Below are 22,798 nucleotides of genomic sequence, written 5' to 3'. Positions count from 1 at the left end.
GATAAAAGGCGTTTTAGTAACTTTTTAAAAAAGATCCCAATTGTTATGGATCCCAAGTAATTTTTTGAAAAAGATCCCAAGTAAATATTATGAAAAAGATTCCAAGTATTTGGTATGAAAAATATTCCAAGTTATTTGTATGAAAAAAATCCCAAGAAATTGGTATGAAAAAGAAACTGAGAAGAACACAGTTGCTTTTTAGAATGGAGAGCAGTGGCCACCATTAGGCAAACAATTTTAATTAAACAATTATTGACATACCACATGTGTGAATTTAATTATTTTTACTATTATATATTAATTCTATTAGCATACTGTATAATTAGGTACTAATCAAGTTAATACCTTTTAAAAAATGTTCTGAAATTGATGTATCTTGAAATTTACAAAATGATTTCTAAAAAAAAACTAATATGTATTTAGATAAAAATTAACAATGACTTCATTTTTCAGATACATGAGATGATTTATCTTTGAACTTCCTTAATTTAAGTAATTATATATTTTATTTGTATATAATTAAAATTGATTTCAAGCCACTTATATGTGCTTATTTTTATTTTTTTTAGAGGACCATAACATGGACAGTATTTGTGTTACAAAGCTATCAAATACATTTATTTTAAGTATTCTTATTTTTGAATCAATAACACGTATTTTGTCCCTCCTGAAAAATAGACAATATGGAGATAGAACTTATGAAATTATGATGTATCAATAATGAAAACAGACCCAGCAGATATTCAAATAACTGTTGCTACAATATTGACAAATGGCATGTCTATTAGATCCAAAATGTTGTCATTGAATCTTCATAAAACATCTTTGGATGAACTAGAAACACTTGAAACTAATTTAAATAATTCTCAATTAGTAAAAGATTTAGTAAGTTATAATAATATATGTTATGCTACATTAAACAATATCTTAAGTGATCTTAAGTTCTTAATAGGCTAATTTAATGTTGATAGATATTAAGATCCACGGAGACACGGAGTCGTGACTAATTTCAAAATAAATTTGTAAAAACAGATAAAATTAAAAAGTAGACGAATAGGAAAGCCAAGAGTATTGTAATATTAATTATTATTTATTATGTTAAATGCACATATTGCTATGACATTTACATATTTGTCATGCATAATGCTATGTAATCATTAATCAGTATTGATATAAAAATGATAATATATTAATAACATGCAGATAGCCGACTAACGTGTTGGTAAAATATCGGTGGAGTATTAAACCCTAAACGACAGTAGACCGTCACCGTCTGGCTGAACAGTTAATCCAAAGAGGTTCGTTATTTCAATAATCGTTGCTACTTTGCTAGTCACCGATGGCTCTGTGACACATTGGAACCCCTTCTCCTACTTCCACGCCCTATCAATGTTTTAATCACTTTATTTTGCACGTCAAGTCATCGTTTATATTTTTATTTTGCTCATAGTCCATAGATTTTATTTATCATTAATTTAGTTTAGGTATATTGTGTACATAATATAAATTATCTGTTTTTCTACTACGACGCTTCGTTAGGGACTTTGTTGGTAACGTAGCTGTCTTCACTTTTCGTCGGCCCAGACGCACAGTGAGAATCGAATTGTGGCCAACAATAACTGTTACGACATCAAAAACTTTTTACCAATGAACGACATTAAGTTGTGACACTGATTTACTGTACATATTACTATTTTTAAAGGTATGTAAACCCTATTTATTGTAATTAAAGATCTTTGCTCGTCATTTTATTGTTCGTTTTAATTTGCTTTCATTTCAAGGTTTGTGTAATATTCGAATTAAATATATTCTTATTAATTGTTTATTATTACGTTTTCCGAAATCAGTATTACTGTATTTGTAAAGTGTAATTGCGTAAAATCAAAAACAATTGTTAATGACGTCATTACAATATTAGATCTTACATTTTATAATTCTTGCACATACCTGCCTAAAACAATGACTTGAAGTAAAATTTTTAATAAAAATTTAAACCAACTAAAATAGGTACCTATATCAAGTGATATTAATTTAAAAGAAAAAATATAGATATCCCATAAGGACTATAAATACTCTTCTTTGCTAGCTTACTATTGAAGTACTTTTTTATTATTGGTATCAATTTTATAGTTAAAAATGCTTTGTAGTATTTATTATAAATAAGGCAGTAATTATTTTCACGTCCGACATGAGTTTTAATTTTCACATCCTGTCCTGTGATTGGTCATGAAAATAACCATTATGTATAAATAAAACATTCTTTTAAACTTTTAAATGCTTTTAAAATAAATATTAGTATTATCTTCAAGATTTTCATAATAATATGTTTAAATAACTTGAGCAAATATTTTAAGTTTTGAAAAATAATTTCTCATTATATATTTATATTATCTATGTTATAAATTATAATCTTTTGAGTTTAATTTTAAAAATATAATATTTTTTTTAAATTAAAATTAAAATTTTTATAGTAGATATAATACTACATATTTTATTAATTAAAATATACATAATATAATATGAATACTAAATACTTAATTTGTGAACAAATCAATTTTATAGTAAATAATTCTAAACTTAAATTATTATTATGAGAATATTTTACCTATGCTCTGATTTTTATTAAGTTTTAAAATCAGTACAGGATATTGGTTACATATTATAATAGATGCTTAATTTAGTATTATATTAACGAAATAACCAGAAATATGTCCAATATATATGATAGATAAATCTATAATTAATAATGTGTAATGTGTGAATCATTCTTACAATCTTACTCAAAGAAAAAGAAGTAGTAATATTATATAAAAGAAAAAAATACTTTATACCTAATCAATTTAATTCAGAATCTAATCTAGATTTTAAACATTTTAACCAGAATTTTAGCACTAGTAGGTAATAATTAGGTGTAAAGTATACAATTTGAATTTATAAGTAAGTATTGTCTTAGTTAATTAGGTGATACTATAATCAATAATTTCAAGGTACATAACAATAAAACACACGGATGTTCTTGGATGTCACCATTGATGGTTATAATTTTATTTGCATATCTTATTTGTCATAATCATTCATAACATTGTAGCTATACCTTTAATTCCTTTTTATATATTTCAACTTGATCTTTTTTTATAGTTACCTATTTATAGAAATTATCATTTAATTTACTACCCCCCTTTTTTATTTTTAAGTGTTAATAATAGTGTTTAGCTAGCTCATCTAATATTAAAAAAATATCTGCTGTTACTATCTTTTAATTAAATTGTAGAGGAATTTCAGTATTAATAATACAAATTATGAAATTCAAGATACCTACTTAATAACTGCTTTATTTGAAACATCTAATGATATAGGTATACAAAATATATCATTTATATTTTACAATAAATCACCCTCTTCTGGCTAATATATTATTATTTAATATTAACCATTTTCTATGCTAACCTATTTAATGATTATAATTTATTTATAATAGTATACTTGTCCTTGATGGTATAGACACAAAATGCTGTGATAAATTTATGAATATTTTTTATTTACTTCTTATAACTCTTTAACAGGTTTACAACAATCAAAACTGGTCTTGAAGGTTTTTAAATAGTAACTAAGAATTCATGATAATTAATTTTTCTTGATATACCTACCTATTTTTCAAAATCATAGATTAAACACTTAATTCATATATTTTTGTATTTTAATACTTTTCATTCTATAAAAAATAATTTATATATTATTAAATCATTAATCTTTATTAAAATAAAAATAAAATTGAATACATTTTTTTTATATTTCCTAATTATACACTTAAGTATTGTATACTTTCAATTTTAAATTTGGTTATTTTAACATACCATATTTGCTAAACCAATGTAGTTATAAATAAAATTACATCTTTTATCTGATAATAAACTTACATTTATATTTGTATTGATACACAATACTTATTATTTTTATTAACAAAAATATGATATAGTTATGTGTTCTATAAAGTAACAGCTAATATTTGATTAGAAATTCACATAGTTATATATTACAAGTTTATCTTAAATAAAATATTAAAAAGTATTTACATAATATGATTACCTGTTGTATGTTACAGATAATTTCATCAAAAAATGTTTCTTTGGGATTGGGTTACTGGCGTTCTAGGATATTTAGGTGAGTAATATTTCAACAGCTATTATTATTGTTTATTATGTAATTATTGATTAGGTATTGGAAATATTGTAATATTTTTAACTGATTCAAATTTACTTATTTTTTAACCATGTAAATTCAATGATTTATTATTTTATTATAAGTATAATATTATATTAATATTCAATCACTCTTAATATTTTTCTATTATCATTGAATAATATGAATACATGAATACAAAATAAATAATTTTAATGATGTGTATAATTTGTGTACATATTATGTTTTACATTCATTTATTTACATCAAATTTATATTCCCAAATCTAACATAGGTAGATACCTAGGACTTTGGATAAGTGTCTCACTTAAAATAACCATATTCATTATCAAGAAACTTTACTTACATTACCTACACACAATAAACACTTCAGATTAAAAGTTAAAGTTCTTATGTATACAATATTACTTATAGCACTATAGACCTATGGTCTTCAATTATGAAGTACTGCAAAATTTACCAATACCAACAAAATCCAATAACACCAGAATATTTTCCTTAACATGTTCAATGCTGACATTATTTATTTTTAGACTACTACGATGCATGCCAAGCCAAAATGGTTTTAAAGATAAAACCTTCCCCACTATCATATCATAAAAAGCGTTAACTAAAAACCAATTATACTCTATTATTTAAAAATATATACTGAATAGCCAAACCATGTATTTACACAGTCATACACTGTCAGCTAGTATTTTAAAAAACTATGAAAATACATGTAACACGTCAGCCAGGTGAGTTTGTATCCAGTGTCGGAGGGTATCTTACGTCATCATTGAATTTGTTAATCTAACCTACAAATTCCCCATCATTTGTATCTAGTTACACTTTACTTAAGACTTTGTAATGAAAACAGTAACTGGAGAATTTGCACACTTCTACAAAAACTTTCCCACCCCTTTCCAAGTATACCTAAATTCACTCATTAAAAACCTGTCCTTTCTAACCTTACCTAGAAACCCATCCCAGGTATTCATATATAAAGGAACTGGTGCTGTTACTTGTTTGGAAACTAATTAAAGAAAAAATATAATGAATATATGTATATTTATCTATAAAAACAACTGAACAACTGTTAGTTAAGAGTCACTAATGGGTGACTTCTTACCCCAAGAATGCATTAAATTTTATCTTCCGTCATCATATATACTTATTGTGCTAGATAGTATATGATTATGTCTCAATATATATTATGTATTTTTTTTCAAAACAATTGATCTAACCAGTAATAATATTAAAATTTCATAGGACTGTGGAAAAAATCAGGAAAACTACTATTCCTTGGTTTAGATAATGCTGGAAAAACTACTTTATTACATATGTTGAAAGATGATCGTTTGGCACAGCACACTCCAACATTGCATCCAAGTATGAACATTGAACCTGTTTTAAAATCTTAATATTTTATACTTTTGTACTTGGTAATTTAATATTTGATAATTTATTTTATAGCATCTGAGGAATTGTCTGTTGGAAACATAAAATTCACAACGTTTGATTTGGGTGGCCATTCACAAGCAAGAAAAGTATGGAAAGATTATTTCCCTGCTGTAGATGCAATTGTATTTTTGGTAGACGCTTGTGACAAATCTAGAATTATGGAAAGTAAAAATGAATTAGATTCATTATTGCTTGATGAATCCTTATCTAACTGCCCCGTACTCGTTCTTGGTAACAAAATTGATAGACAAGGTGCATTGAATGAAACAGAATTAAGAAATTACTTTGCATTGAACCAAACAACTGGAAAAGTATGTAAACCATGATATTATATTATATATAATTATATATTAAACCTATTAATATTTTTGTATTTTATTATTATATTTATTCATTTAAATTTTTTCAAAAATCCAACCATCAGTAATTGCTTAATCTTATTTGTGTATAAGAATATGTTGAATGTATGTATTTATAAACTAAACTACTTTTGTTTATTTATTAACTTTTCAAAATTGTAATTATGATAAAAAAATTTATTCATCTTTCATCCATGAAAATGATAAAAAACCATAAATGTATGTCAACATATAATTGGTTTTCTCTCTCCAGTCAGTTAGCAACAGAAAATTTATATTCTACAGAATAAATATTGTAGCTTTAACAGAGTAGGTTGATCTATTATTAAACATTATCTGTATTATACAATTGTTTTTTGCCATATTTAAATTTTATATAATTTGCATAAAAATTGAAATATTGTAAATAAGCCAACATAAAAAAAAAAAATTGTGTAACTTTGACTTTGATAATAAATTACTATAATTTTAAAGCTAAAAACACAAAATTGGTATTTTTGCTGTCTGTGTGTAAGTCAGGTAGAAATAACAAATTGTGTGCTAAAATCATCATAATAATGATTATAATTCAACTAGGTAACAGATAATTAACATTTAATATAAATTTATTAAAACACCTTAATTTTTTCATTTATAAATTAAAAATTATTAACTATAAAATATAATTATTTTTTATTAATGTTCATGTATACTCATAGAATATTGTTTTTGTATTTTTAAATGCACAAGGACATGAAAATTATAATTTTAAATATCTCATCAAAAACTTAACAATGTGAACATTTTAACAAAACATTATTTATTAAGTTCAGAAATTACCTTACATATGTTGTAGAATAATATAGTAAAATTTCACTCAATACCTACATTCAATGTTAGTTGTGGTGGTTTATTTATAAAGAAATAATTAATCCAATACTATATGCAAAATATATCAATTAACAGTAGATTGAGATATTTTTATAACATAATTTACTATAATCTGTTGTGATTTAATTTTATATTAACTAATATTGATTTATTTTTAGGCTAAAGTACCCAGACAAGATCTTCCGGGTCGTCCTTTAGAAGTATTCATGTGCTCCGTATTGAAACGCCATGGTTATGGAGAAGGGTTCAGATGGCTGGCACAATATATTGATTAATGTTTATAATATATGTTAAAAAAATATATATTTTAATTTTTAAATTCATTCTTTTTTTTACTGTTCTCTCTACCAGTAAGGTATACAATTTAATGTAATATGGCTAAACTTCCAATCAAATAATTGTGTATAAACAAATTTTCAGTTTTTATGTTGATAATTTTACTGAAGTAACACTTTTTTTTTTGTCTTGTACCACATATATTTTTTATTTAGGTGTGCAGTAATGAAACAAATAAAAGTTAATTGTATTTAATTGCTTTTTCATTATTATTTTTATTAAATAGACAAAATAAAAAGAAAAAAATGTTATGTGACTAGAAAATATTTTATGTGTAAAAAAATTGACAATTGAGTAATAAATTATATTTTATTTATGAGCCTGATCCAATAAGTTGCATAACGCTGATATGTAACTTTGAGCCATTTGTAGTGTTTCATATTTTGATAATTTATGTTCATCCTCTATAGAAGTTGGTATAGCCTCACGGAGTCTATCAAATGCTTCATTCAAGCCATTCATGCGACGACGTTCTCTTGCATTAGCTGCTAAACGTCTTTTTCTTGCTATTGTTGGCGATACACACTCTTTGCCGTTAGGCTTTGTTGATATGTAGTCATTTGATTGTCTGTAATAAATGAAAGGTACAATGAAGTTGTGTAGACAAAACTTTAATATAGGTTGGTTAGTAGTATAGTATGTGGGAATAGTTAATGGTTATAAAATATAATACATTACTAAAAACATAAGAAAGAATAGAAGTCTTATACAATTTTAGTTTAGAATCTAATATTACACATATTTTGCTATGGGCTATCTAGTAATTAATGTTGTATGATACTACCACAGTCTTGACAATATTTTAAGACAGTGAATACTACATGATGAGAAATATTTTGTATTTACAAAAAATTAACTATTTTTTTGAACAATAACAATGCATCGATCTTAAACTTTAAATTGATCTGCCTTTTTGGTAGCAAATTAGATGTAATTTTTCACGTAAGTGAAGTAAAAAAAATTAACTTTTTAAAAATTATTTTCTGCAAATATTGATATAAAAAAAAAAAAAAATCAATGCTTGAAAATATGAGTTACCTAGATGCCTATAACATAAGTTTTATTTTAGCTTATAAGCATTTGAAGTTCGAATTTGAACTGAATTTTTAAATTGTTTCAGTTTAAAATGCATTTAATTTAAATATCGAAATAGGTACCTATACAGTTATAACAGTTATAATTTCTTTAACTTCTCCTTAAAAACATTAGGCAATATTATGTTGTCACTTTGTCAGTGTAAATATTAAATTGCGAATTGACTTTTTTTATTATATAATAATAATTCAAATAGATTTTTTTATAATGTTATATTTACTTTGATTAACGGTAATTAATTTATACATTTTGTCAAGAGGACGTTTGTCAGTAGGACCAGTTAAATATTGGTAAATAAAAAAAGTTAATAAGCAAGTTCAGTCTTGGAAAAAAAGGTTGTTGGTAAATCGAATCGCAGGAAAAAATAAGTTATATATTTTTTAATATCTATCTACAATAATCTTTTCTAGAATTCAAATCATTGACTATGTTTTATAATAAATTATGCCAATATGCCATTATGGTAATTGGTAAATGTTGTATAAATTATTAATTAAAACATCAATTTTTATTATTGTATCTACCTAGTTAAATCAATATTAATTTTGCAGGGTATTTTCCAGTTGATAATATGATATACCTAGATTTAAATGTAGGTAACAAAAAAATGGACAATAGTAGTATTATAATATTTAATAATCGAAGGTAAGAACGGGACCTACCTTCGGACTCGATTTACCACTTTCAAAATGTACACAAATTATCGCAGATCCGATTTACTAAACCCCGGGCATCGGTTTTTAGCCCGTGAGGTGCGTTTCCCATAGTACTTATAATAGGGGAGACACGAGATAAATATTGATAATGTGTACCTTCTGTGCGGTTAATAAAAAAACGTTTCATTTATTCAAGGGAGGCGCGATTAATTCATTTTTATTTTCGGCGTACCTACGCCGTACCCCGTACGGTAGTTTTTATTAGAAGACACATTAGTCACATGTTATATTAATAAATCTATGTCATGAAATAATATTGATTTTTATCTTATAATAATTAAAAAATATCTATACTTAAATATAAAAAGGTTTTAATTTGATATATTATGTACCTATAGGTATATGGGAAATATCATATCGTACGCGTAATTAATATAGAGAGATTGCCGACCAGACGTGTATACCTACTGTATACAGGTAGGTCGAGATCACCGCGGTACCTACCTGAAATAGGAACGATTCCATCGGTCACCGCGCTGGGACGACAGTGGATTCAACAGCTGCAGATGACCGGTGAACGAGCATTCGCCGTCCGGCGGCGGTAGTCGGGTCGACGGCGGTGGCGGACTACCGCAGCTCGCAGTCGCGTCCCAGTAGCCGCGGTCCGCGGAGTCGTCGAAGAACGCGCGCTGCCCGTGATTGTACCCTTCGGACGACGAACCGTCGGACGAGTGTTGCCACTGCCAGTACGCGCCGTGTCTGGACGGCGATTCGCCGTTTCCGTTCGAATTTCCCGGGCCGCCGGAACCGTGCGCGTAGTCGACCGCCCCCGCAGCGAAATGTCCCAGCTGGTGCGTGTCGAACGACTGGTGCTGGTGCTGCTGGTGCTGATGATGATGACGATACTGAACCATATCCATCGTCGGCCAGGTTATTCGACCACCATTCGCCGGTATTGCTGCAGTAAACCTGCAATATATCGGACAGTTATATATATGATATATATAGTGTTGTCTTGCTGTACCTACATCAGTTTATTATAATATTATATATAATTACAAAGAAAATATATACGCGTATATATCAATTAAGCTGTTTTTTGGGGGGGGGGGAGGTGGTGGCCAACAATGTTCACATCAACTTTGTAAAAACAGTTTGGGATTTGATGCTATAGACCTTACAAAATATATGATATAACTGTCGAGGGGGAGGGGACGGGCTCCTCTCGAATCCGCCACTGCGATCAAGGAAAACGGGAACGCAGCTAAACGTCATTATTAATATACCAACTACTAAGTGTGTACACAAAAATATATTTGGTGAGAGCAAGGGCGTCTCTGGCCCTATTTTCAAGGGGGGGGCGACTTATTGATACAATTTAAAAAAAAAAACCGTAAAAGGCCGTATTATAATGTATATGTTAACCTATTTAAACAACTAGGAGTGCTATTCTAAAATGTTTAATTATTTTACTTTATTCGGTGTACACTTTTTGTATCATAATTACATATAATTACGAAAATATTAAAGTAGGTACTATTAAATAGAAATAAAAACAGAGGCTCTGGGGGGGGCGATCGCCCCATCGCCCCCCCCAGAAATACGCCCTTGGGTGAGAGGGGGTTAACTCTTAATCCTAAACCCTCTTTGTGTATACGCGTCTATTATAATTTACGATTTAATAAGCCATGCCAATACTATAGGATGTTCCGATACGAATTACAAGTTCGATTTCGAAATTTTTTCTTTTAAGTGATATGTATTTGGACGTGTACCTATTCTCAATTATGAATGGATAAATTTGTATGTATTAGTAGTTAAAATAAATTCAGCGTTACGTTAAGCCTAAACATTTGGTGGAAATAAATAATAAAATACTTCTTTTATAACGTACCTAGATCTAATTTATAATTTGAAAATTGCGTCAAGTTTATTCATCACGATTTATCATTTATCAGCCGATGAGATGTCTTTTAGGTAAGACAGTCAACATTTGCCGCCAACAAAGTTGTTCCCGGTGGCCGGTATTGGCAGTACCTTAACTAGGAACCTACTACAACTAATTGCAATTGGCGGAGTTTATCGCATCAGTATCTAAAGTTTATATTTTCATGCAAAAAAAAAAAAGTGGGCAAGTGAGTACCGCTCTGCTGTACATTAGGTGCCGTATGGATCATTATTATATTATATTATAGGAGTGTTAAATTTGAATCCAATGATAGTTATCATTGTATACGAAAAACGATTCTGAACGAAGATGATTTGTCAGCCTAGGATATAATTTCTAGTGGTTGGTGAAAAAGGTGGTTTAAAAAAACCAGCTTATATTAAAAAATATTTTGAAAATTAAATCACGTAAAGAAAACGCGAATCTTAATAACTGGTAAAATTTTCAAGTACCTACGACTTATACTTTTTGAATAATAACAAATATTTAAAATCGTTTGAGGATAAATCGTTATCGTTACGCTATTTCGTTAAAATTTAAAATTCAAACGCACTTAAAATTTTTCCTATAATGATGCTTCGAGTTTTCTCTATAGATACTTGAAGGTAAACTTATGGAAAACTTAGTGTTGTATTTTTAATCCTTAGTTATAAACACAAAAAATTTTATGATTTTTCAACTTCAAATATTTCGCAAATATTCATAATTTTGACGAATTTTCGTCAAAATTTGAACTTCAAATGCTAATAAAAAAAAATTGTGCCTATGTATTCTTATAATTTTTTAATCACTATAAGAATAACTTATGAGGAACTTTGTATTAAATTTTCAAGTATTTTGATAGGGCCAAAAAAATTTTATCGACACTTCAAAAATATTTTTTCAGAAAAATTGAAAATTTCAGTTGTCTATAAATAGCTCAAAAAAAGTCAAAATATTTTGAAATTTAAATCACGTAAAGAAAACGCGAATCTTAATAACTGGTAAAATTTTCAAGTATCTACGACTTATACTTTTTGAATAATAACAAATATCAAAAATCGTTTGAGGCTAAACTGTTATTTAACGCGGTTTTTGTAAAAATTTAAATTTCAAACACTCATAAAAATTTTTTGTCTGAATCCGGTAGAGTTTTTTTTACAGATATTTGAAGAAAAATGTATGGAGAACCTTGTACCAAATTTTCAAAACTTAGTTATAAAAGAAAAAAATTTCATGATTTTTCAACTTCAAAATTACTTGCAAATTTTCGCGTTTTCGACAGATTTCGTAAAAATTTGAACTAAAAACGCTTATAAAAAAAAATTGTGACTAACGATTTTTAATTTTTTTTAGCTACATTAAAAACATCTCATAAGGAACCTTGTATTAAATTTTCAAAACTTTTTGGTCATCCCAAAATTTTTTATCGACACTTAAAAAAAAATTTCTCAAAAAAAACGAAAATTTCAGTGATCTATAAATAACTCAAAAAAAGTCAAAATTTTTTGAAAATTTAACTATATACAGATACTACTGACATGAACATTTGGTAAAAATTTCAAGTATTTTCAGTGATTAGTTTTTGAATTACAACAATAAAAAAAAATCGATTTGGTCGAAAACTGGTTTTGCGTAAAAATTGCCGTTTTTCAGTCATTTTTTTTTTTGTTTTTCTCGATTTTTTTGAAAACTATTGGAAAATGTTAACTTTTTACCTCTATAATGCACCAAGGATATTCACTTTTACATCGGAAACCACCCCCATAGTTTGAAATTGGAGCATTATTTCGACTAGTTATGCTGTACACAGACACAAAAAAAAAAAAAACAAAAAAAAAAAAAAAAAAAACATACATCATTGTAAAATCAATACATTCTTCACTCCATTCAGAATCTAAAATATCGGTAAAATATACCAATAAAAGAATATTATAGTTTTTCCTTTATTATATTTTCATATTTTGTGAGTAATAATGGTTTCTATAAGCCATAAACTATACTTAATTATTCATCCTAATATTTGATTAATTTCGTCTTCCGTATTAATAATGATGGATTCAAAATAGTTTATTATTGAGGTAAATAAAATATGTGTTTATCAAACAAATAAGAACATTATATGAATTCTGTTTTCTTCTAACGATCTATTTCTATACTTTAGATTAAAGTTTAATTATTACAGTAGGTACCTACATTGTAGGTACACCTATACTAGATTAGGTAAGTTAGTATCAAAAAATATAGTCAAAAGAACACAGATATACCTACCTAATGCTTTTATCGTTTAATCTAAAAACTCAAATTTATTAGGTACCTATACCTTTAAGTAGGTACTAATACTAATGTAAAAATCATATGATGAACGTACATTTTGTGGATGGAAACAATTACAAATACTTGTAGATATTATAATAGTTTTTTTTCATTACACTATCCAATTTTATCTTTTAATGCTGCATTTTTTTTTTTTTTTGCAGAGTGGACATATTTTTACCACTGAAAACGATCGGTATAACGTCTTTTTAGTGTAGATAGATAGGTACGCCTACTCTTGTATTTTATTATAATATTTAATAGTAGGTATCTATAATTATAAATTAAAGAATATTGTTAATCAATTTAATAAACATTCGGCTTACAGATTACTGGCTTACTAACAATATTAATAAATAAGACTATTCAATAGGTACTCATGATAATATATCTTAATTCTCGCACAATAACTATTAACTCCTAATACCAGTTATACCTATCGGTTAACCATTATTTTGTAATATTTTCGAAATGTTAATATATGGAATATTACATATTATAAAGTATTCACAAATATTTTTCTCATTGCTTTACAGCTACTTCTTTCCTAGTACTTCTCACATAAATCTTCACCAAACTTAACCACGGAAAAAGTCATGTGTATAATGTAAATTTACATTTATGATCGTTAGATAAGAATTACAACCGTTATAGTCGATCATAAAAGAGAATAAACAATAGAAGCGTTTTTTTATTAACGATTTAAATGATTTTAAATTTAATGGAAAAATATTCGAATATTAGGAATGGACAATGGTGTAGTAAGTTAGGCGCGGTAGGTACTTACTCTACCTCGGGTAACAAAAATCACAAAATATATTTTTACCTGTTGATAAAGCGTAGGCGGTGTTTTACCCGTAGGTATATGTATGTTACAATTCAATCCAGCTATGTACGTTTGCTATTCGTGTAAGTATACATATATAATCATGACGGTATAGCACAATTAATTATAATATTATGTACGATAAATTCACAGCCAATGGATACGTATAATATAAACATAAATGATTTTAATAAGTGTGGAAAAAAACTCGCGGGCGAAATACGATCGCAGACGACACCGACGGCACTATATTATGTATTATTATCGTTATTATTATTATTGGGCACTTAAACAGACGGCGCGGCAGTTGACGGCACGAGCCCCGAACACTCATTGACGCGGAAGCGCGTGCCGGCAGACGGCATATGGTCATCCTACGCGCGTGTATAGGTAACGATGATGATGATAATAACAATAATTGTACCGTAATAGATATATCTTTTATCTTTTACAACGTGCGCGCGGTCATTATATATTATACGTTAGACGATTCTATTCGCTCGTTTCGTTTCGAATTTGTTTCCCTCCCCACCACAGCGACGGGCCTACGCTTGCACCTATCCGTTGCACCCGCGCCTTGCAGCCTGACTTCAAAATCATCCCCCGGAACAATAATTTCACACAGTCTTAATATATTATACACATGTGTTGTGTGACTATATAAACTTATAAGTTACAATAAACTTACGATAATTATACTGACATCTTTTCCTCCAATACTCGCCGAGACTCTATGGCCAACCGTCTTATTTAAATGGGTATTATAATAATTAGGATCCGGAATTATTGCGTACTTTGCATACCTATTGCATGGTTGTTATCCATTTTAATAGTTGATTTGAAAAATAGCTGCACAGTGCACGTATACACTTATAAATTATAAGCTTATATATTCCTATATACATTTAACTCTAAGCCTAATTGATTCAGTGGAATCGATTTTTTATTTTTCATATTTTCATGTTTTATCTGCGCCCATGAAAGTAAATATAATTAAAAGTAAAATTATTGATAAATTAACAGACTATATATTATATTGTACTTTCATACTTTTTTTCTAACCTTAAAGTAATTTAATTTAAGTTTAAAAGGTGAAGTATATTTTTAGTAGATCGGGACCAAAAAAAGTTTGGCCACCCTTGTATTATAGTAACAATATACTATAAAATACAAATCAATAAATCAGAACATTTTTATTTTTTCACCTTTCTATTAGCAATAATGTATTACTTGGTAGGTTACCATAAATTATTTTGTTTATCTATGACTAATAATTCTTCTTTCTAATTTAAGGAAAATGTAGCCATATAGGTATGTATGGGTGTCTAATAAACAGTTGAATGTGACAAAAATTTAAATTGTAATACAATTATCATATTATAATCTGTTTTTAGTTTTTACCATAAGAATTAAAATGCGGTGTTACAACTTACAACATACTAACCTACTCTTTTATTGTAAATTTCCAAAAATATTTACTTTTATCATATAATAGGTACACTATATAGGTACTCATAACTCACTTAGACATAATCAGGAGACCGTAGGCCGGGGGAAGATATCGTTTTGATTAACGATGCGCTATAATCTAATCATTCTAATCCATCAACCATGTATACTATAATAAAGACATGTATTGATATATGTAATCGCATATACTACAGAGAAAATCACTGGTAATTAAACTTTAAGTCTGAAATAAGAATTAATATTTTGTTATTTATTGTAATAAGTAGATACACTCAACAATTTAAACCCTACTGTAAAGTAGTGTAATACGCTCCTTAATATTGCGGCTATAGATAATAGTTACAATAGATTATATAGTATCTATGTAGTGTGATTAAAATATTAAATATTAATATGCTACTAGACACAAACTAAGATATATATATATATATATAATATATAAATCTAAGTTCGTGCTAATGTTATTTAATATTTAATTATTATACTTGCCCATATTTATAAATTTATAATTTATACACATTTAAGTTAGAAAAATATAAACATTATCTGTTATAAGTATATTTTGATAACAATAAAAATTCTATAGAAGGTTATAGCTGATGTGTTTCTAAAAAAATTTTCATCTTCGCACTAGGTATAATAAGTATGTAATGTAAATAAAATATAATAATATTAATAGAAAATTGTAACGTAGATAATTTTGAAAAAAATAATTTGTTTATTCATTCCAATATATGCCAATAATAGTAGTTGGAGTATATTAATAACCGTCTATTTTTTTTTATTCCTTTATATTCCTTGCAATGTCACGAAAATCATATAATCCAAACGATGTGTGGTGTATTTACGTGCTTTTAACTCGTATAATCCTCGAAAAAATTTTTATTTTTGTTAGAAATAAAGGCTTTAAATTTTAGATCATTACTCATTGGCCCATATTTAACTTGATTTAATTTAGAGTATTGAATAATTCACGATTAGGTATACATTTACATTTATATTGTCTATATTTATTTTACAATAGTTATATATTTTTATAATATACTTAAATATTTTGTTATAAAAATCAATAGTTTTTAAAAGGTCGTGTGTAGATGAATGCATCTTCCATTTTGGATGGATTATTAAATATTTTTTTCTGACAGTCGACTGTCGACACCAGTGGTGCAACAAGGGGAGGTTAGGTATACCTATGGAGAAATTTAACCAATTTAAAAAATGTAGAACAATGTGTTTGATCGCGAGATGGTCGTTGCACTAACCTCCCTGCAGACAGATGGATACCCAGAATAATAGAAATTATTACAACTTTAAATTGTAACTTGTAAGCAATGTAAGCTGTAGCTGTAACGTATTAATTCAACCATCTATAAAAAAAAACTTAGATAAATGGCAGTGTTAAAATGTTAAAAAAACAATGCTTAATAATTGTGACATTTGTATGCAATTATGTACATTTGATATCTTTTATTTCTTATAACATTACCTAAACCAGATTTTCTTTAAAATGCATAACCCACATCAGTCTCATTTTCATAACTGAAAAAAATAAAAAACGAAATTTTAACGAATTACGAACTACTATGACTATGTTGCAATAATGGCTCACCAATTTGGGTCAAATCACGGGAAAAAACCGTTGCTTAAATAGAAAACGATAAACGTAAACTATAGATTTTATTGTTGAAAGTTGTAGCAGATTATATACCATTTCTAATTCTACAATATGTACATACCTAATGTATTAAAATTTAATTATTAATAAAGTAATCATTTTAAATGCGCTTTTCATGTTTTTATTCAACTTTTTTAGAGCCTACTTATATGGCCCCTTAAAAGCCAAAGATTACCTTAATTTTATCCTATATACACCAAAAACATTCAATATTTCAAGAGTCGTATAAATTAATTTTCAATATAATAATAATAATAATAATATAATTAAAATTAAAATTTCCAATTTCTGTATAATTATTTATACACCTATTTATAAATTGGTATTTATTATTAAATATTTGTTTAAGTTCTTAAGTTAAAGTATAATGCGTAGATATACGCATATTAATTATTATACACACATATAGATCATAAATATTATGTAGGTATACCTAATTTATAGCACTTTTTTGTATTTTAGTAGGTATATACTTATATTGTATATTCGAAGTCATTTATATTGTACCGCTATAAATACGACATATACGAGAACATTGCCATACTTATTGTGAAATGCGAATATATGTAAAATATGTACCCTATACTATAGCTGTTTTACTATATAATTATTATACTTTTTATTCGTCCGGGGCTTGATCTCGTGAACGAGGGTATAAGCATATTATATAATAAATGGGTATCTGCTGCAGGTCTACCTAAATATAAAGTTTTATATAATAATTAATGCTATATTATACCCTTACCGCCTTAATCTAATTAGAAGACGATTGTTTGAAATCATACAAACGTCTTTATTAATAAAAGTATGCCATTATAACATATTTTATAACGAAGGTCGTGAACATATTTCGAATACCAATATCATAAACGGTATAAACACTCATATATTACGACTTACTAGTAAATTAATATATATATATATATATAATATATAAATCTAAGTTCGTGCTAATGTTATTTAATATTTAATTATTATACTTGCCCATATTTATAAATTTATAATTTATACACATTTAAGTTAGAAAAATATAAACATTATCTGTTATAAGTATATTTTGATAACAATAAAAATTCTATAGAAGGTTATAGCTGATGTGTTTCTAAAAAAATTTTCATCTTCGCACTAGGTATAATAAGTATGTAATGTAAATAAAATATAATAATATTAATAGAAAATTGTAACGTAGATAATTTTGAAAAAAATAATTTGTTTATTCATTCCAATATATGCCAATAATAGTAGTTGGAGTATATTAATAACCGTCTATTTTTTTTTATTCCTTTATATTCCTTGCAATGTCACGAAAATCATATAATCCAAACGATGTGTGGTGTATTTACGTGCTTTTAACTCGTATAATCCTCGAAAAATTTTATTTTTGTTAGAAATAAAGGCTTTAAATTTTAGATCATTACTCATTGGCCCATATTTAACTTGATTTAATTTAGAGTATTGAATAATTCACGATTAGGTATACATTTACATTTATATTGTCTATATTTATTTTACAATAGTTATATATTTTTATAATATACTTAAATATTTTGTTATAAAAATCAATAGTTTTTAAAAGGTCGTGTGTAGATGAATGCATCTTCCATTTTGGATGGATTATTAAATATTTTTTTCTGACAGTCGACTGTCGACACCAGTGGTGCAACAAGGGGAGGTTAGGTATACCTATGGTGAAATTTAACCAATTTAAAAAATGTAGAACAATGTGTTTGATCGCGAGATGGTCGTTGCACTAACCTCCCTGCAGACAGATGGATACCCAGAATAATAGAAATTATTACAACTTTAAATTGTAACTTGTAAGCAATGTAAGCTGTAGCTGTAACGTATTAATTCAACCATCCATAAAAAAAACTTAGATAAATGGCAGTGTTAAAATGTTAAAAAAACAATGCTTAATAATTGTGACATTTGTATGCAATTATGTACATTTGATATCTTTTATTTCTTATAACATTACCTAAACCAGATTTTCTTTAAAGTGCATAACCCACATCAGTCTCATTTTCATAACTGAAAAAAATAAAAAACGAAATTTTAACGAATTACGAACTACTATGACTATGTTGCAATAATGGCTCACCAATTTGGGTCAAATCACGGGAAAAAACCGTTGCTTAAATAGAAAACGATAAACGTAAACTATAGATTTTATTGTTGAAAGTTGTAGCAGATTATATACCATTTCTAATTCTACAATATGTACATACCTAATGTATTAAAATTTAATTGTTAATAAAGTAATCATTTTAAATGCACTTTTCATGTTTTTATTCAACTTTTTTAGAGCCTACTTATATGACCCCTTAAAAGCCAAAGATTACCTTAATTTTATCATATATACACCAAAAACATTCAATATTTCAAGAGTCGTATAAATTAATTTTCAATATAATAATAATAATAATATAATAATATTAATAGAAAATTGTAACGTAGATAATTTTGAAAAAAATAATTTGTTTATTCATTCCAATATATGCCAATAATAGTAGTTGGAGTATATTAATAACCGTCTATTTTTTTTTATTCCTTTATATTCCTTGCAATGTCACGAAAATCATATAATCCAAACGATGTGTGGTGTATTTACGTGCTTTTAACTCGTATAATCCTCGAAAAATTTTATTTTTGTTAGAAATAAAGGCTTTAAATTTTAGATCATTACTCATTGGCCCATATTTAACTTGATTTAATTTAGAGTATTGAATAATTCACGATTAGGTATACATTTACATTTATATTGTCTATATTTATTTTACAATAGTTATATATTTTTATAATATACTTAAATATTTTGTTATAAAAATCAATAGTTTTTAAAAGGTCGTGTGTAGATGAATGCATCTTCCATTTTGGATGGATTATTAATATTTTTTTCTGACAGTCGACTGTCGACACCAGTGGTGCAACAAGGGGAGGTTAGGTATACCTATGGAGAAATTTAACCAATTTAAAAAATGTAGAACAATGTGTTTGATCGCGAGATGGTCGTTGCACTAACCTCCCTGCAGACAGATGGATACCCAGAATAATAGAAATTATTACAACTTTAAATTGTAACTTGTAAGCAATGTAAGCTGTAGCTGTAACGTATTAATTCAACCATCTATAAAAAAAAACTTAGATAAATGGCAGTGTTAAAATGTTAAAAAAACAATGCTTAATAATTGTGACATTTGTATGCAATTATGTACATTTGATATCTTTTATTTCTTATAACATTACCTAAACCAGATTTTCTTTAAAATGCATAACCCACATCAGTCTCATTTTCATAACTGAAAAGAATAAAAAACGAAATTTTAACGAATTACGAACTACTATGACTATGTTGCAATAATGGCTCACCAATTTGGGTCAAATCACGGGAAAAAACCGTTGCTTAAATAGAAAACGATAAACGTAAACTATAGATTTCATTGTTGAAAGTTGTAGCAGATTATATACCATTTCTAATTCTACAATATGTACATACCTAATGTATTAAAATTTAATTGTTAATAAAGTAATCATTTTAAATGCACTTTTCATGTTTTTATTCAACTTTTTTAGAGCCTACTTATATGACCCCTTAAAAGCCAAAGATTACCTTAATTTTATCATATATACACCAAAAACATTCAATATTTCAAGAGTCGTATAAATTAATTTTCAATATAATAATAATAATAATAATAATAATATAATTAAAATTAAAATGTCCAATTTCTGTATAATTATTTATACACCAACTTATAAATTGGTATTTATTATTATACCTATATTGTTTAAGTTTTTAAGTTAAAGTATAATGCGTAGATATATACATATTAATTACTATACACATATATAGATCATAAATATTATGTAGGTATACCTAATTTATAGCACTTTTTTGTATTTTAGTAGGTATATACTTATATTGTATATTCGAAGTCATTTATATTGTACCGCTATAAATACGACATATACGAGAACATTGCCATACTTATTGTGAAATGCGAATATATGTAAAATATGTACCCTATACTATAGCTGTTTTACTATATAATTATTATACTCTTTTATTCGTCCGGGGCTTGATCTCATGAACGAGGGTATACGCATATTATATAATAAATGGGTATCTGCTGCAGGTCTACCTAAATATAAAGTTTTATATAATAATTAATGCTATATTATACCCTTACCGCCTTAATCTAATTAGAAGACGATTGTTTGAAATCATACAAACGTCTTTATTAATAAAAGTATGCCATTATAACATATTTTATAACGAAGGTCGTGAACATATTTCGAATACCAATATCATAAACGGTATAAACACTCATATATTACGACTTACTAGTAAATTAATATATATATTATATTATTCATATTTCATGTTTAATTACTACCTATGTTCTGGAAAATTATGTAGAATTTTAATGGCCTTATGATCCGCTATCCGCTATTTATATTATGTTACAGTTTAACGTATCGGTATATTTTTGTTAAAATAGGTAGGAGATATTTTACGTATAAATACAAACTACCTATATTATTAATCCATCATACAGCTAACGCCTAACGGGTAGATGTAAAGTATAAAATTATAAAATATAATTGCAGTGTATGTAGAGTACCTATTTATATTATATATATATATACATATATTATTATTAAATTAAATAGGTATCATATTTTTTAAAGAACCGCAAGTCCCAATATATTTAATATTGGTTCTAAATAAGCCAACCCGTAATCAATGCAATAATTTTAATTATATTGTTAAAACAATAATAAGTAATAACCGTATATTGGTATTTTTTGTTGACAGTAAACGGTATGTCGGTATACCCATAATTTAATTTTTCAACAGAGTAAAATTAATTCACGAACAGTATTAATGTGGTATAGTCTTATGTTATATCACTTATATCTATAGTTTTATATTTATTTATAGAATATAGATGTAGATTGTACGAACGAAAAATTAATTATTATGCATACCTAATTAATCAAATGTGTTTGCATGCATGCCCCACACAACAATAATTTAATAATAATTTAAGCGTTACAACTTACCTTTTAAATTTTTGATACACGAATGTATAATACTTTAGTCTGTAATACATTGTACACTACATTTTTAATAGTCATATGATACAAAGGTATATTATAATTTATAAGGTACCAACTACCAACTCTATAACACTAATTAACTTTTACACTTATCTTATTTAAGTATTAAAACACGAGTAGGTACTAAGTATTAGATAGTACTATTATTACTGTACTTGTAATTTATAATGGAACGTATTAACAGTTAACAGACATAGAGTTAATATAAGCAAACGATTGCTTTAAAAATAATGCTTCGATTATTGAGAATTGAAATTGTTATATCTCGTTCACCCAAAAATATTATGTCTTCAAATATTATCGAAACATTAGAAATCATCGAAAGCCGTTGATTATAAATCGTACTTTTTTAATTACCATCATAAATCAGTATGACTGTACTCTACTCAACTCCAATAAAGCAATAATTTAATTTTAAAATTATTGATAGAATCTAATTATGGTACCTTAAGTGGTTTAGCCTGTATTACCTATGTAATTGTAAAATATATATTCTCCAAC

At 26.8% G+C, this 22,798-nt stretch overlaps 2 protein-coding genes and 1 long non-coding RNA gene across 5 annotated transcripts; 1 reads left to right on the top strand and 2 right to left on the bottom strand.

Moving 5' to 3' along the window:
• Positions 1-420: 420 nt before the first annotated feature.
• On the bottom strand, positions 421-1,305 carry LOC126549952 (uncharacterized). Its single transcript, XR_007603923.1, has 3 exons — positions 915-1,305; positions 733-850; positions 421-667 (listed from the first exon to the last, which is right to left on the bottom strand). It is a non-coding gene; the product is annotated as an uncharacterized LOC126549952 (long non-coding RNA).
• A 125-nt stretch (positions 1,306-1,430) lies between these two features.
• Positions 1,431-7,191, top strand: LOC114130023 (GTP-binding protein SAR1b). Its single transcript, XM_027994906.2, has 5 exons — positions 1,431-1,702; positions 4,103-4,161; positions 5,452-5,571; positions 5,656-5,954; positions 7,031-7,191. The coding sequence occupies exons 2-5, from the start codon at positions 4,119-4,121 to the stop codon at positions 7,145-7,147; spliced, it is 579 nt and encodes a 192-aa protein (XP_027850707.1). The 5' UTR covers positions 1,431-1,702; positions 4,103-4,118; the 3' UTR covers positions 7,148-7,191.
• A 202-nt stretch (positions 7,192-7,393) lies between these two features.
• LOC114130021 (class E basic helix-loop-helix protein 23-like) lies at positions 7,394-22,318 on the bottom strand. Of its 3 annotated transcripts, none has more exons than XM_050200498.1 (3): positions 22,241-22,318; positions 9,464-9,983; positions 7,394-7,776 (listed from the first exon to the last, which is right to left on the bottom strand). In XM_050200498.1, exons 2-3 carry the CDS (start codon positions 9,877-9,879, stop codon positions 7,518-7,520), a joined length of 675 nt encoding a protein of 224 aa, XP_050056455.1. In that variant the 5' UTR covers positions 9,880-9,983; positions 22,241-22,318; the 3' UTR covers positions 7,394-7,517. The 3 variants fall into 3 exon arrangements, with proteins under 3 accessions (XP_050056455.1, XP_050056456.1, XP_027850706.2); XM_050200499.1 differs by lacking the exon at positions 22,241-22,318 and adding an exon at positions 14,029-14,453 and having other exon boundaries at positions 9,464-9,917; XM_027994905.2 differs by lacking the exon at positions 22,241-22,318 and adding an exon at positions 14,029-14,452.
• Between the last annotated feature and the right edge of the window lie 480 nt (positions 22,319-22,798).

This window comes from Aphis gossypii, chromosome 2 (genome assembly GCF_020184175.1).
Source record: "Aphis gossypii isolate Hap1 chromosome 2, ASM2018417v2, whole genome shotgun sequence".
NCBI lineage: Eukaryota > Metazoa > Arthropoda > Insecta > Hemiptera > Aphididae > Aphis > Aphis gossypii.
Note: the sequence above shows the minus strand (reverse complement) of the source record. Positions and strands in the feature narration are given on the sequence as shown.